Genomic DNA, 11356 nt, shown 5'->3' on the forward strand with positions numbered 1-11356 from the left:
ATTGTATCCATAAATATTAAGACAGTATCACCGGACTAGGCGATGGAGATAGAAATACAATACTACGTTCTTTCTGCTCCAGTACTTGGAGAGGTCTTCGTCTTGATCTGCAATTACAAGTCAATCCCTCTGTCGTCTGCGGAACGTTCTGTCATGGCATGAGTCGTTGGAGCTCCTGGACTGCTGCGCCCAGTGCCTTGGGACTGGGAACCAATGTCATAGTGACTTGAATATGGGATGCCCTTGTTGGACAATGCCATTTTCAAGATAGCTATCCGTTCTTGCTGGGACGCTCTAATGATTGCAATTTCCGTCAGTATTCCAGGGTATCTGCAGAGACGAGCTTACATTACTCTGGAATTATCCGTGTAGGCTTCTTCCAAGACGGTATCTCCCGCCTCAGTCGCAGTTATGTGTTCTTTCAGTTCATCTTGAGTCCGTTGGAGGTGGCTCAGCGAGTTCTGCAGACGCGCGATCTCTGTGAGGGCAGTTCAGGCGATCACGACGAGCATGTCCAGAGCGCGAATGCAGCTCAACCTTCGGTTATGATCGGCACCTCGAGCTGTGTGGCTTCGGTAAGCGTGAATGGCTGTGGATGGCGAGGTCTGTAGTCCATACTGATGGACGTAGGATAAGCAGTAGTGAGTAAGCTGTGGAAGCCTGTGGCGAATATTGTGGCTGCGGCACCGGTCCGACGGTTTCGAATGGTACCGACAGCAGCCACTCCCGCCTCATTACGTTCCGCACGTTACGCATGACGCCGTAAAGCAAGTCTCGATGCGCATGCATGCTAGCCATTGCTAGGGTCGTGATACATGACGGATATCCACAGGATCCAGCATATTTCATGAGTGCGAGGGGCAGACTGCAGCGTACTAGTAGAGGGCGCCACCCACGTGATAGACTGTATTGACAGGCTGGATTATAATTGGAGCTGCGTCCCTGCAGTAGACCACCAACCTAGGGCCTGTCTGCCACGCCTATCTATCTCTATGTTCGGTCTTGTCTAGCTTCAGCATCAGGCCTCCTGGCTGCTCTAAGACTTGCCATTGACCAGCATGCCGTCCATAAGAGTGCGACGGGGAACATACTCCTCTTTACGCGACGATGATATACCGGAGGGGATTGCGGTGCCCTCAAGAACGCGACCTCGGAGGAGTACTGTGGCCCTCTTTTTCCCTAGCTCAGCTCCTACCGGTGAAAACCCTATAGAGCCCAGCCAAGCCGTAAGCACTTCTGGCCGATCCAGGACTACGAGCGAACCGGGAACCATCGCCGCAGAACCCCAGCATCCTCTCAAGAGCAAAGTCTCCAATCACATATTGAATGGGACTTGGAAGTCTAGGTACTCTGCCGGCAGGGGTCAGAATGATGTACCTGATGCGGCTGGAACTCCAAGACAAAGAGTTGTATCTCTAGAGGGCTCGCAAGTAGACGTACTCGTTCGGACGGGCCAGCTCCCCGGACGTGTGGGCAGTGCTCTGAGCGTCCGTTCCTCCTTGAACGATGGTGCTTCAAGCTTAGGAGGCGAACATCATGAAGATGACATCGTCGAACACTTGGATGCGATCGGTGTGTGCTCCTCTAACGTGCGACTACAGGGCCATGCAGTTCTGAGGATCTGTCAGACCCTCAAATAGGGACGGTTTCCTCCCTCACCAATGCCGCCAACGCCATCCTCATGTAAGTGTCATTATATGCATGCGTAATCTCAGGATATGCTAATACTTATGCTCTCTCCCGCCAGTCCGCCCCTATCTCTCTATTCACGCAAACCCATAGTGTCCTTACCGCAATCTCCTGCTCTCGGTGCTGAGGATGTGGAGAAGTCTCGTGGAGCGTCGCATATGGACGACCTAGATCATCACGTCGAAAGTGTTCTCTCCAAGCGGCAGGTCTTTAAGAGGACGATGAAGGGAGTATGGGCCTTCGTGAAAACACGTACGTCTCTTGATATTTCTAGACAATGGACCATGTGAATTAACACTGAAAATCGTCGCAGCTCTGGGGGTAAGCCAACATCAGGCCTAGATTAAGTTCGGACTTGGTCAACTGAACGCTGAAACCCTAGTTTATCACGGCAGTCTACGGGTTTCTCGTCGGTATGCTCATCTAACCGACTATGCTTATGCCAACATTTGCTCATCTGATTCTCAGCGTTCTGGGGTGCCGCCATTGTTATCTTCTTACTGAAGATCATCAACTTTCACAACGCGAACACGCAAGGTTTCTGGGTAGAGGTGTCTTCGCAAGTGGAAAACGGTAAGACTGTTCTTGTCTTGTAGTGCTTCGTGATACTAATGTGCTCATTGTCCACCCAGGTTTATTCACCGCGACGGGCATAGGCTTAATACCCTTCCGAGCCATGGACACCTACCGTATGGATATCCTCTGGCACTTGCTGCTTGTTTTGACTGTTGCCTGCAGGGATAGCCAGAATCTGGTATTACAAACGCAAAACAAGAAGACTCAGAAAACAGGCAGGCTTGCCAGAACTCATCGACGAAGACGACTTACCAGACCCTATTTATGACGTAAATTATGTACACGTTCTTACTGACGAAGAGCAAGCGGATCTACATTATCGTGAGTATCTAGCAAGGCATACATTGACGCAGAACCTCAGACTCAGACTTCGTTTCATCAGAACAAATTAAATTCATGAAGTCGCAAACGTGGTACAGACCTCACGGGACCGACACACATCGAGTGAGTGACTAGGATGCTTGTACTCCGGTTCACTGCTCAATATTCACGGCGCCTTACCGCAGGCATTCCCTATCAAGTAGGTGGTACTGTCTCTTGACTCTTCATTAGTGTTGAGAGACCATCCGGGTTAGCACCGCCTTGCTCATCTGCTGCCTGATAGACGGCAACTCGCTCTTCCAGGTGAGCCGCCAGATTCAAGAGCGCATATCCGGGGTAGAATCTAAGTTATGACACTTCAGATCATTCTATGCGGTACGATGTGGGGACTCAATCGGTGAAGACACTACAGTCGCTATCAGTATGGCATCCGCTGATCCCTATAACATAGATTCGAACGTCCAGCATGGAGTACCGGTATCCTTATCCCGGCCAGCTTCCTGTGTGGCATATTTTCAGGAGTCTTCATCTGGCGCGGTGGCCAAAAGACAAGACGAACAGAAGAAGTGCAAGAGCGGTTACGCGTAGCTCTGAGTACGCATCCGGAGGGCACACGCGACCTCGAGGGTATGACGGTTGCAGAGTCGGCGGCGGAACCCAAAGACACCACCGACACTGTTGCTGGTCGTCTGTCATTGGACCGACGAGGAAGTGCAACAGGCACAAGCATGGACGACACTCCACTTGTTAACCACGAGAAGACCAGTGATAGAGCTATGGAGGACAGTTGATGCTTGTAATTCATAGTCATGTTCCTCAGTTGTCGTGCTACGCACAAGGACCATTATGTATGCCAGATTTATTGCAAAATCTAAACATGCAAGACAAACTGCGAATATCCTCACAACTTCGGATTGTTGAAATCCAACACTACTAGGCTGAACCACGCAAAAGCTCCTGCCCCGCAATCAACTCGGAGGCGCTCAGCGAGCCGCATAGCAGCATTCATGCGCCCTCTGCGCGACGCCGCCTGGCGTTACCTTGATAAATATCGCCGTCAACTATGTACCCAAGGCAAAGACGGAGATCCGATGAAAGATCTCAGTCCAGCCGTTTTGCGGGCGCTGTTGAAGCGCAAGGATTGTGCATTTAGGCGTATTGCTGGCGGGCCCAACGAGCAGCCGCCACAAGGTTGGACAAAGAGGCTATAGAAAAAGGATTATCAGTCTCTGAGAGCCGAAGAACACTGCGTAAACACATACCCTCAGTCTCCTTCCAGCCACGGGTCTTCAGACCACAGTCAGGGTTGACGAAGAGCAGGTGGTCAGGGAGAATCTCCAACATGGCAGCGATACGGTCCTTGATCTCCTGCTCGCTGGGGACACGGGGAGAGTGGATGTCGTAGACACCAGGCCCGATCTGGTTCGAGTAGCCGTACTCCTTGAAGGTCTGCAAGAGCTTCATGTCGCTCTTGGAGGCCTCAATCGATATAACATCGGCGTCGAGACGCTGAATGGACGGGAAGATGTCACCGAAGTCGGAGTAACAGAAGTGAGAGTGGGTCTGGAGAGCATCGGTAACACCGGCAGTGGCCAGACGGAAGGAGTCGACGGCCCAGGTAAGGTAGGCGTCCCAGTCGGTGCGACGGAGAGGAAGCTATGTGACAATAGTATTAGCATGTATCCAGCAAATATGTTGCAGCAAGCTACGTACACCTTCACGAATGGCGGGCTCATCGACTTGGATGGCGCTGATGCCAGCCTTCTCGAGATCGATAACCTCATCCCGGAGAGCAAGGGCGAGCTGCTTGGCCTGCAACTCCCTGGAGACATCGGCACGAGGGAACGACCAGTTGAGGATCGTAACCGGGCCAGTCAACATACCCTTCATGGGCTTCTGGGTAACGCTCTGGGCGTATGCAGACCAGCGAACGGTCATAGGGTGGGGACGGCTGACGTCGGAGACGATGATGGGAGGACGAACGTAGCGAGAGCCGTAGGACTGCACCCAACCATTCTGGGTGAAGACGAAGCCCTCGAGCTGTTCACCGAAGTATTGGACCATGTCGTTACGCTCGGGCTCACCGTGAACGAGGAGATCCAAGCCGACCTTCTCCTGGAAGCGCACGACGTTCTCGATTTCCTTCTCAATGAAGTTGTCGTACTCGGCTTGGGAGATCTCGTTCTTATTGAGCTTGGCACGAGCCGTACGGATCTCCTTGGTCTGAGGGAAGGAGCCAATGGTGGTGGTGGGGAACTTGGGCAGGTTCAGCTTCTTCTTCTGAACCTCCAAGCGAACGGCGAAGGGGCTCTTCCTGTTCAGCATGTCAGGGGTGATAGCGGCAACCCGCTTCCTGACAGCGTCGTTGGAGTTCCTCTCGAACGCCCTGCGAGCAGCAATGGACTTCTTGTTGTCCTCGAGAGCAGCGGCAACGGCAGAGTCCTGGGAGCCGTTGAGGACGGAAGCGATAACAGCAACCTCGGCAGCCTTTTCCAAAGCGAAGGAGAACCAGCTCTTCACCTCCTCCGACAGCTTGTTCTCGGACGCGAGGGTGACAGGAGTATGCAAAAGGGAAGAGGAAGTGGCAATGATGACATGGTCAGAGCCGAGGGTATCGATGGCCTTCTGGCCCAACTTGATGGCAGCCTCGAAGTCGGTCTTCCAGATGTTACGGCCTGAGACGACACCGAGAGACAGGATCAAGGAGGTGGACTTCACGGCAGCCAAGGTGTCATCGAGCTGAGCAGGAGCACGGTCCAGGTCGATGTGGAGACCGGCAACCGGGAGCTTAGCAGCGAAGGTCAAGTTGGAGTCGAGACGACCGAAGTAGGTCGTGAGGATAATCTTGGGCGCTACGGGGGCGAGCTCAGCGTAAGCAGTAGCGTACTGCTTCTCGAGGTAGGCAGCAGTGTCGAGGACGAGGACGGGCTCGTCGATCTGGACGGACTGAGCGCCGGCAGCCTTCAGCTCGGACAGCAGCTGCTTGTAGATGGGGAGCAGCTTGGGCAGGAGGGAGATCGGCTGGAAGCCGGGCTTGGCCTCCCTCGCGGGCTTACCGAGTACGAGGTAGGAGACGGGGCCCAACACGACCGGGCGGGTCTCGACACCGAGAGCCTTGGCCTCCTTGTACTCCTCAACGGCCTTGTTGAACTTGAGCTTGAAGTCGGTCTCGTCCGAAAGCTCGGGGACGACGAAGTGGTAGTTGGAGTCGAACCACTTCTTCATCTCGCAAGCGGGGACGTCGACGCCCTCGGCCTGACGACCACGGCCCATGGCGAAGTAAATGTCAAGGTCGGACAGACCATGGCCCAGATAACGCTTGGGGATCGCGTTGAACGACGCGGAGTGGTCAAGGACGTGGTCGTAGAGGGAGAACTCGCCGCTGCCGGTCGGGCGTCAGATAAGATTCAATGTCGAGCACAACGTGCGGTGACCTACCTAGGGATGAGATCTACACCTCGCGCTTTAATGTTCGTCCAGTTGTACTTCTTGACTTCGGCCGCGACCTTGGTTAGCTCGTCGGCTGAAATTTTACCCCCCCAGTACGCCTCGACGGCCTTCTTGACCTCACGGTTAGCACCTAAAGCCTGCTTAGTCTCTCTGCTATCGTATTTCAAACAGAAAAGGTGACACACCGATGCGGGGGAAACCCAGAACGCTCGAGAGGACCATCTTGGCTGCAGAGAGAGGACGGAGGATGGTGGGTGAAAAGAGATGAATGAGCTGAGGCGGGTCGCGTCCGGTTTTATCTGATCAGGCGTGGAAAATCGAAGGCTCAAATTGCTGGGGTGCGAAATGGCGTGAGCCTATCGAGTCTAGCCGCCCGATGCACTTCCAGTTGAGGGACCCTTCTCTCGGCGTTCTTCTCACTCTGGTGATGATCTCTACCTCTAAAGCCGCACGCAGCATTTCTGCGCATTTACGACTCGTGGTAAATACGCATATATCAGGCCAAATGTACATTGTACGATGTCGTCAATCAATAGAGTCGCGGACGGCAGACCCAAAGGAGACTAGGATGAGGCGAACATGTCCGAAGCATCCGATCGAGGGCCCGAGAATCTCCCCAGCATGATTACACGTCTCCATTGGACCGCACTCTGTAAGTTGACGTCTCGTCCATCAGCGTGAGCAAGAAGGGGGAATGCGTGAAACGGTAGGGTCGACTTATGGACAGTCGGGGGATGCCATGGGCGTCCTGGGAGTGAAAGAACTGAGCTTGAGAGCGTCAGGATAGATGGTTGGAGCGGTGGATCTCCCTCGAGCTACATAGGTGCGAACTCAGTGTGAAGACGAAGATAAGACTCACAGCATGGCACAGCGCCCACTTGTTATCGTCTTAGTGGGAGTTTCCAGATCCCAAGAGACCGATGTGTCGCCACGGTGCTACACTCTGGCGCCCTCGGTACCGGGTTCATCAGGACCCCCGATAATTGGTATAAATGCCTGATCAGGTTCCGGACAAATTTTGGGACTTTAGAGCCCTCAATGGCTGATTTTTCACAGACAAATCGGCCGATTCTGGAGAACAGGCCTGATTTTTTTCCGGACATTTTGGTCAGACTTGGCCATTTCGACGCCATATTTACCCCGGCACCTGCCGGCGAAGCTAAATTTAGACGTACCCCCGCCATAGCTGCCTTTTAGAGCGACTTTTTCGCTGTGATGCCTGTTTTTTTCCGGACAAAAGGTCCAAAATCGGCGATTTTCTTCCGGACAAAATGGGTCTACTTATGGGTCCTCGGGATCAGGCATTTATAATGATTATCGGGGGTCCTGGTTCATCACATACCCACCCGGGTGACGACAGAAACAAGCCTAACTAGGCTTGCGACTGTAGACGGAGTCGCGAGCCTAGTTAGGCTTGGAAACCTTATTTGCCCACCCCACGTTAATGCCCCATCTGTTTCCTACCCCACCTGTACTCTCTAACTTGCAAGCCAGAGTCCCTTGTATACGTATCTAGTGTACGTAGCAGTGCCCAGCATGTATATTAACCGCTGCCCTCCGTCGCCTCTGCCGCCCACCTCCCCGTCCTCGCTGTCTCTCCCGTTGACCGCTGTCCTGCTGCCGCTGCCGGGCCGACTCCGGTAAGGGTCTGGGAATAGACCCCAACCCTAGGGCGCGGGCCACGTGTTATGCATGGCGTCACCACCGCGGCGGTTCTTCGGCGCTGCATCCCGCCTTCGTCGCTGTCGGCTGTTGCCCGTCGTCGCTGTCGCCGACGATGACGGCGGCTACAGCACTCGTATGTAGTCGTAAAAATGTGCAATAAATTCCGTTAAATATAGTAGATTCGTATGATTATGATTCTTCATCTACGCTGCCATTACAACGCCTCCATTGACCGGCAACATTGCCTTAAGCAGTGCACTCACTGTTACAAATGTCGGTGGCGTCTACCCCTCATATACAGTCTCAAGGCGTGATAAGTTCATAGTCAACTAGCAATATGTGTTATACCACATAGAAAACGCTTGATACGCACCGAACTAGTGCTTACATGCAAGTATTCACCACTGTTTGACTGTGCATGGAGCAGAAACAGACAGTAGTAGCGGTAGCAACCCAGGTCAGGTACTCATATACGATTGGTCACATAGTCATATTCCAGCTGTCCTGCATGAAGGCACTGTCAGGCGATAGCCCTAGAAAGCTAGGTGCTCAGGGATAACCCACGGAAGAAAGGAAATGAGATAGGGAACGAACAGAGCGGTCAAAAACATGGAAAATGAGGGGAAAGAGGCAGGAAGATATATGATTGCACTGACATACATACCTGTAATGATTGTGATGCTCATTGCATCGTATGGCTAGCTGAGGCTGAGTGGATAGAAAGCCTTGCCCAGGGCCATCCAAGACTGATCCATGCTGTAGCGACGCCCAGGGATCCTCTGACGAGGGTGATTCAATGGTAAGATCATCGAAGGAGATGGTGGGCAAGCGATAGCTGGCGCAGAGACACAGACGGCGATGGCATATCAATTGATAGCAATCAAATAAGACGGCAAAAGTAATCGTACCAGGGGGCGACAGCATAGGCAACGATCAAAACAATAAGCTTTCGTCAAATGACTGACAACTTACAAAATCATGAGAACACTTCCAGCGTCATTGCTGCAGCCGCAATATGCAAGCATACCCCGGCGCCCTTCGCCCGGCGCACTCGTGAGCTTCCAAGTAGTCATAGAGCCCTTTGGAGGCTTCGTCACATTCAGAACAGTCGCAACGCCCATGTAAGCATGTAAGCCGCCAGCCGCGAATTTAGAGAGCAGAGTCCCAGAGAGGAGTATAGATGAGAGCGCGGAGGAAACTCAGCCACAGCGCCGTCCGCATTCCGTCCGAATTCATGCCTACACTGCTTGTCGTCACGCCTGGGTAACGGCGCCTCTTCCTCTACCGTACCAGCCGTTCCACCGGGCTAATTCATCTGGTTGTCTCGCTGGCAATATCTGATATATGTCTTGTAGTCTGCTGGAATCGTCTTAGGCTTATTTCTCTCAATGAATGCATGCGCTGACGGTCAGGACATCAGGCGGACGTTGTGGTAAGTAACCGTCTATACTGCATTGAAACCGTGCCAGATGGATAACTACTGTTACTACTTTGACTCGTAGACTCCGTCGTATGAACTGGGGCAGCATGTCTTCGATACGCAGCCATGTATCTCCTCTTCACATCGCCCGGCCTCTCTGTATCCTCCTCGTTGTTGAATCTCGTGGAGAGGATGCAATGCTATGGAACTTGGTCTGTGGATGATGGTGAGTGCTTACTGCCAATTTGCTTGTACTTCTGCCGCCCTGTCCTCTCCTTCTCCCTTCCATTGTGCAGTTCATCCGTGGTTTGGGAGTACATAGGAAGGCATTACAGGCCGTGATATATAAACAGTATTTTTCACCATCTTCTGTTCGTTTTCCGCTTCTACTTCCCATTGTTCCTATGGTCTGATTCTCCCTCTCCTATTGTGTAGTTTTCCCTGTTTAGCAGGCTTGCCAGGGTCGCTTTCATGGCACGCTCTTGTGTTATTTCACTGGTATACAACTTGAATGGTGAGATACTAATAGTATTCGACTGCAATTGGAGCCCCTACTGCTGCTGGTGTCTAGTTGTGGCATATGCTCTAAGACATAGGTGAGTATTCGCTCTATACACATAATATGTGTGTATGAAGTGTCTGTAACTGTATCAGAGGGATACCAGTACATGCTGTAAATTATTTTTCTGAGCCTCAGTGCATGCGTCGACGCCGCAGTTTTAGACAGTAGTGAGCACGAGGTTTCCGACTATGATAACGGTCGACAGCGCCTCGCAACGACAGCGTAGATGAAGAATCATAATCATACGAATCTACTATATTTAACGGAATTTATTGCACATTTTTACGACTACATACGAGTGCTGTAGCCGCCGTCATCGTCGGCGACAGCGACGACGGGCAACAGCCGACAGCGACGAAGGCGGGATGCAGCGCCGAAGAACCGCCGCGGTGGTGACGCCATGCATAACACGTGGCCCGCGCCCTAGGGTTGGGGTCTATTCCCAGACTACGGTTGACCAGGAGTGTCAGGTCTATTTTGCATTTGCACTTCGCACTTGCGTTTGGCTGAGGGCACGCCGTGAGTTCGAAGCCCGATGAGAGCAACGGGCAAGGGGCCGTGGGAACGTCCCGGATACTGCCGTACCCCTGTTGTCGCTGTGCTCGACGTTGCCCGACGCGTTGTCGACGCTGTTGTCGGCGATGTCGACGAATGTTAAGCGATGAATATTCCTAAAAATACACGGAAAAAATCGGTTCCTTCTGAGCTTATTGTACCAACCTATTTAATATCAATTATTCTGTTCATTTGAGGAGCTATGCGAGAAGTCGTTGCACAATCAACGTTGCGAGTCAAGAGGTGCGTTCAATATTAAGACGAACTCTACAATTGAGATAGGGAGCATTGACATGCGCGCCAATGTCAATGAAACTAATCCATATCCGACGCCGTTGCGCATTCCCCCTATACTACTAGTAACCCGTCGTGGCGAATTGCAAGGGAGCAAACACGCGCATGTTCGACGGTCCCGACCTGCTACCGCATTAGGTAGTCGGCAAGTGTGGGAAGGAAATTGTGGCGTCTGCCACACACCCTTGGCCAGCCTTGCGGGCTTCAGGAACATGTGTGCTCTGTTAGCTGCAAATGCTGCATGGACAGTAGATGAGTACAAATAGCGGCAGAATAAATGCGGTGGTGTGGTATCTGTGACGCGACCCACGATGAACTTCAACAAGACAAATCTAATATGGCCACACTATCCAGCACACTCTTCGAGGGCAAACTTTCACACAACACCTAAACATGTCTAGACATTTACACCCTAATAGTTGCAAATCTATGCCTGTTCAGAAGGATTACAATTTTTTCAGTATTTGTTTGGGAGTTTCAGCGCAACCTTCGTCGACGTCGCCGACAACAGCGTCGACAATGCGTCGGGCAACGTCGAGCACAGCGACAACAGGGGTACGGCAGTATCCGGGACGTTCCCACGGCCTCTTGCCCGTTGCTCTCATCGGGATTCGAACTCACGGCGTGCCCTCAGCCAAACGCAAGTGCGAAATGCAAAATAGACCTGACACTCCTGGTCAACCGTACAGACCCTTACCGGAGTCGGCCCGGCAGCGGCAGCAGGACAGCGGTCAACGGGAGAGACAGCGAGGACGGGAAGGTGGGCGGCAGAGGCGACGGAAGGCAGCCGCTTATTATTACATGCTGGGCACCTGCCTACGTAC

The 11356-nt window shown here is 52.6% G+C and overlaps 4 protein-coding genes across 4 annotated transcripts; 1 reads left to right on the forward strand and 3 right to left on the reverse strand.

Annotated features, from left to right (window-relative positions):
* Nucleotides 1-113: 113 nt before the first annotated feature.
* On the reverse strand, nucleotides 114-616 carry GLOTRDRAFT_34638 (uncharacterized protein; the record flags this gene model as incomplete). The annotated part of the gene is made up of 3 exons (XM_007863585.1): nucleotides 114-294; nucleotides 349-478; nucleotides 538-616. 3 exons carry the CDS (start codon nucleotides 614-616, stop codon nucleotides 114-116), a joined length of 390 nt encoding a protein of 129 aa, XP_007861776.1.
* A 399-nt stretch (nucleotides 617-1015) lies between these two features.
* Nucleotides 1016-3377, forward strand: GLOTRDRAFT_70926 (uncharacterized protein; the record flags this gene model as incomplete). The annotated part of the gene is made up of 13 exons (XM_007864254.1): nucleotides 1016-1572; nucleotides 1629-1683; nucleotides 1748-1941; nucleotides 2003-2010; nucleotides 2072-2102; nucleotides 2158-2262; nucleotides 2322-2378; nucleotides 2428-2586; nucleotides 2648-2709; nucleotides 2772-2785; nucleotides 2841-2889; nucleotides 2949-2983; nucleotides 3038-3377. Exons 1-13 carry the CDS (start codon nucleotides 1059-1061, stop codon nucleotides 3375-3377), a joined length of 1623 nt encoding a protein of 540 aa, XP_007862445.1. The 5' UTR covers nucleotides 1016-1058.
* Nucleotides 3282-6300, reverse strand: GLOTRDRAFT_55485 (cobalamin-independent methionine synthase). The gene is made up of 5 exons (XM_007863697.1): nucleotides 6222-6300; nucleotides 6025-6166; nucleotides 4300-5968; nucleotides 3849-4242; nucleotides 3282-3791 (listed from the first exon to the last, which is right to left on the reverse strand). The coding sequence occupies exons 1-5, from the start codon at nucleotides 6256-6258 to the stop codon at nucleotides 3736-3738; spliced, it is 2298 nt and encodes a 765-aa protein (XP_007861888.1). The 5' UTR covers nucleotides 6259-6300; the 3' UTR covers nucleotides 3282-3735.
* A 1713-nt stretch (nucleotides 6301-8013) lies between these two features.
* Nucleotides 8014-8845, reverse strand: GLOTRDRAFT_109704 (uncharacterized protein). The gene is made up of 4 exons (XM_007864255.1): nucleotides 8674-8845; nucleotides 8366-8536; nucleotides 8090-8234; nucleotides 8014-8030 (listed from the first exon to the last, which is right to left on the reverse strand). Exons 1-3 carry the CDS (start codon nucleotides 8820-8822, stop codon nucleotides 8222-8224), a joined length of 333 nt encoding a protein of 110 aa, XP_007862446.1. The 5' UTR covers nucleotides 8823-8845; the 3' UTR covers nucleotides 8014-8030; nucleotides 8090-8221.
* Nucleotides 8846-11356: the final 2511 nt, after the last annotated feature.

This window comes from Gloeophyllum trabeum (assembly GCF_000344685.1).
Source record: "Gloeophyllum trabeum ATCC 11539 unplaced genomic scaffold GLOTRscaffold_00002, whole genome shotgun sequence".
In the NCBI taxonomy this organism is placed as follows: Eukaryota; Fungi; Basidiomycota; class Agaricomycetes; order Gloeophyllales; family Gloeophyllaceae; genus Gloeophyllum; species Gloeophyllum trabeum.